This window comes from Atta colombica, unplaced genomic scaffold (assembly GCF_001594045.1).
Source record: "Atta colombica isolate Treedump-2 unplaced genomic scaffold, Acol1.0 scaffold126, whole genome shotgun sequence".
Lineage (NCBI taxonomy): Eukaryota > Metazoa > Arthropoda > Insecta > Hymenoptera > Formicidae > Atta > Atta colombica.
This window is the reverse complement of record NW_017259213.1, coordinates 6,352,874-6,354,438: the sequence shown is the minus strand read 5'-3', so window position 1 is coordinate 6,354,438 and position 1,565 is coordinate 6,352,874. Positions and strand designations below refer to the sequence as shown.

General features: G+C 23.9%; 1 protein-coding gene across 2 annotated transcripts in view; it reads left to right on the top strand.

The window, feature by feature from the left end:
* LOC108695131 (rRNA-processing protein FCF1 homolog) overlaps positions 1-1,397 on the top strand; it is a 1,764-nt gene extending 367 nt beyond the window's left edge. Inside the window, exons 2-6 of one of the 2 annotated variants that reach the window (XM_018204891.1) lie at positions 208-290; positions 380-451; positions 598-907; positions 1,018-1,163; positions 1,373-1,397. In XM_018204891.1, the coding sequence (XP_018060380.1) occupies positions 208-290; positions 380-451; positions 598-907; positions 1,018-1,161 (609 nt within the window). In that variant the 3' untranslated portion in view covers positions 1,162-1,163; positions 1,373-1,397. Of the gene's footprint in view, positions 1-207; positions 291-379; positions 452-597; positions 908-1,017; positions 1,226-1,372 lie in introns of those variants that run through there. The other variant, XM_018204890.1, reaches the window with a different exon arrangement.
* Positions 1,398-1,565: the final 168 nt, after the last annotated feature.

Genomic DNA, 1,565 nt, shown 5'->3' with positions numbered 1-1,565 from the left:
TATATATATATATACAATCAAATATATATATATTTGATTGTTTAATTTTATATTTTTGGAGGTTATATTGATAACCTCCAAATCTTTAATATGATAAAAATACGATTGTACTTTAATTTAAATGAATGTATTGTCATAATTTAATGATAATATAACCATGTTGTTAAATCACATTGTACAATAACACTCGCTAAAATTATGTTACAGGGGAAAAATAAGAAAACGCGTAAAGTTGTAATGCAGAGATTTGCTCAAATGAAAAGGATGATTAGTCTGAGTGATTCACGAATGTAAGTTTAATGTCTCATATAATTTTTGACAAATCATTGTTATTATTTTATAAATTATGAAAAAAATAAAAATGAATTTTTTTTTATAGAAAGCCAGAAAAGCGATTGCCATCAAAGAAAACTCCGAAAGAAGATAAGACTAAAATAAAAATTACAGAAACGTAAGTAATGTTACTTATAAATGAACATATACTATATTATACTATATTATACTATTTTTGATATAAATATTTTTGCATTTATATTATGAAATAATTATTTATTATAAAACATTTTATACTTTGAAACTAGTTCTTTTTTCTTTCAGGCCACAGCAATCCTCTGCATTATTCTTTCAGTATAACACACAACTTGGACCACCATATCATATTTTAATTGACACAAACTTTATTAACTTTTCTATTAAAAATAAATTAGATATAATAGAGAACATGATGGAATGCCTTTATGCAAAGTGTACACCATATATAACCGATTGTGTAATGGGTGAGTTAGAGAAGCTTGGACAGAAATATAAATTGGCATTGAAAATTATCAAGGATCCACGATTCGAAAGATTAAAATGTATGCATAAAGGAACCTATGCAGATGATTGTCTTGTAAACAGAGTGACACAAGTAAGTATAGACTACAGAATTTTATTATGTTAAAAAATTTTTTTGACAATATAAATTTACTTAATTGCGATTGGTATAAATAAAAAATGTACGTTGTATTGTTATTTCAGCATAAATGTTATATTGTTGCAACAAATGATAAAGATTTGAAAAGAAGAATTCGAAAGATACCAGGTGTACCAATAATGTACATATCTCAGCATAGATTTACAATAGAAAGAATGCCGGATGCTTATGGTGCACCCAAGAGATAAGAGTAAAATTTATTTTAAATCAATTTTTTTTAATGGTTATTTCTTGTACATGTGCACACAAAGATACACACTTTATTAATAAAATATGTACCATATTGATATGTTATTTATTCAAATGAAAATTTAATTATTTTATTTATTTTTTTTTAGAAAATTAACAGATAGAAATATTGTTTTGTCATTAATAAAGTGATAGTTTATTTATGTACAGGTTATACTATCCAGCTTACGCGATATAGTAAGAAAAAGCAGAGATACAACAAATATTTCCTCTGTACTTTGCAGAATTTTATCAAATTCTATTATAAGTATTAATAAGATATTTTATTAAATATAACTATTGTTATGATTATTTTTTTGTTTGACTTAGTTTTTATATAATAGTCCAACAAATTTTTTACAAA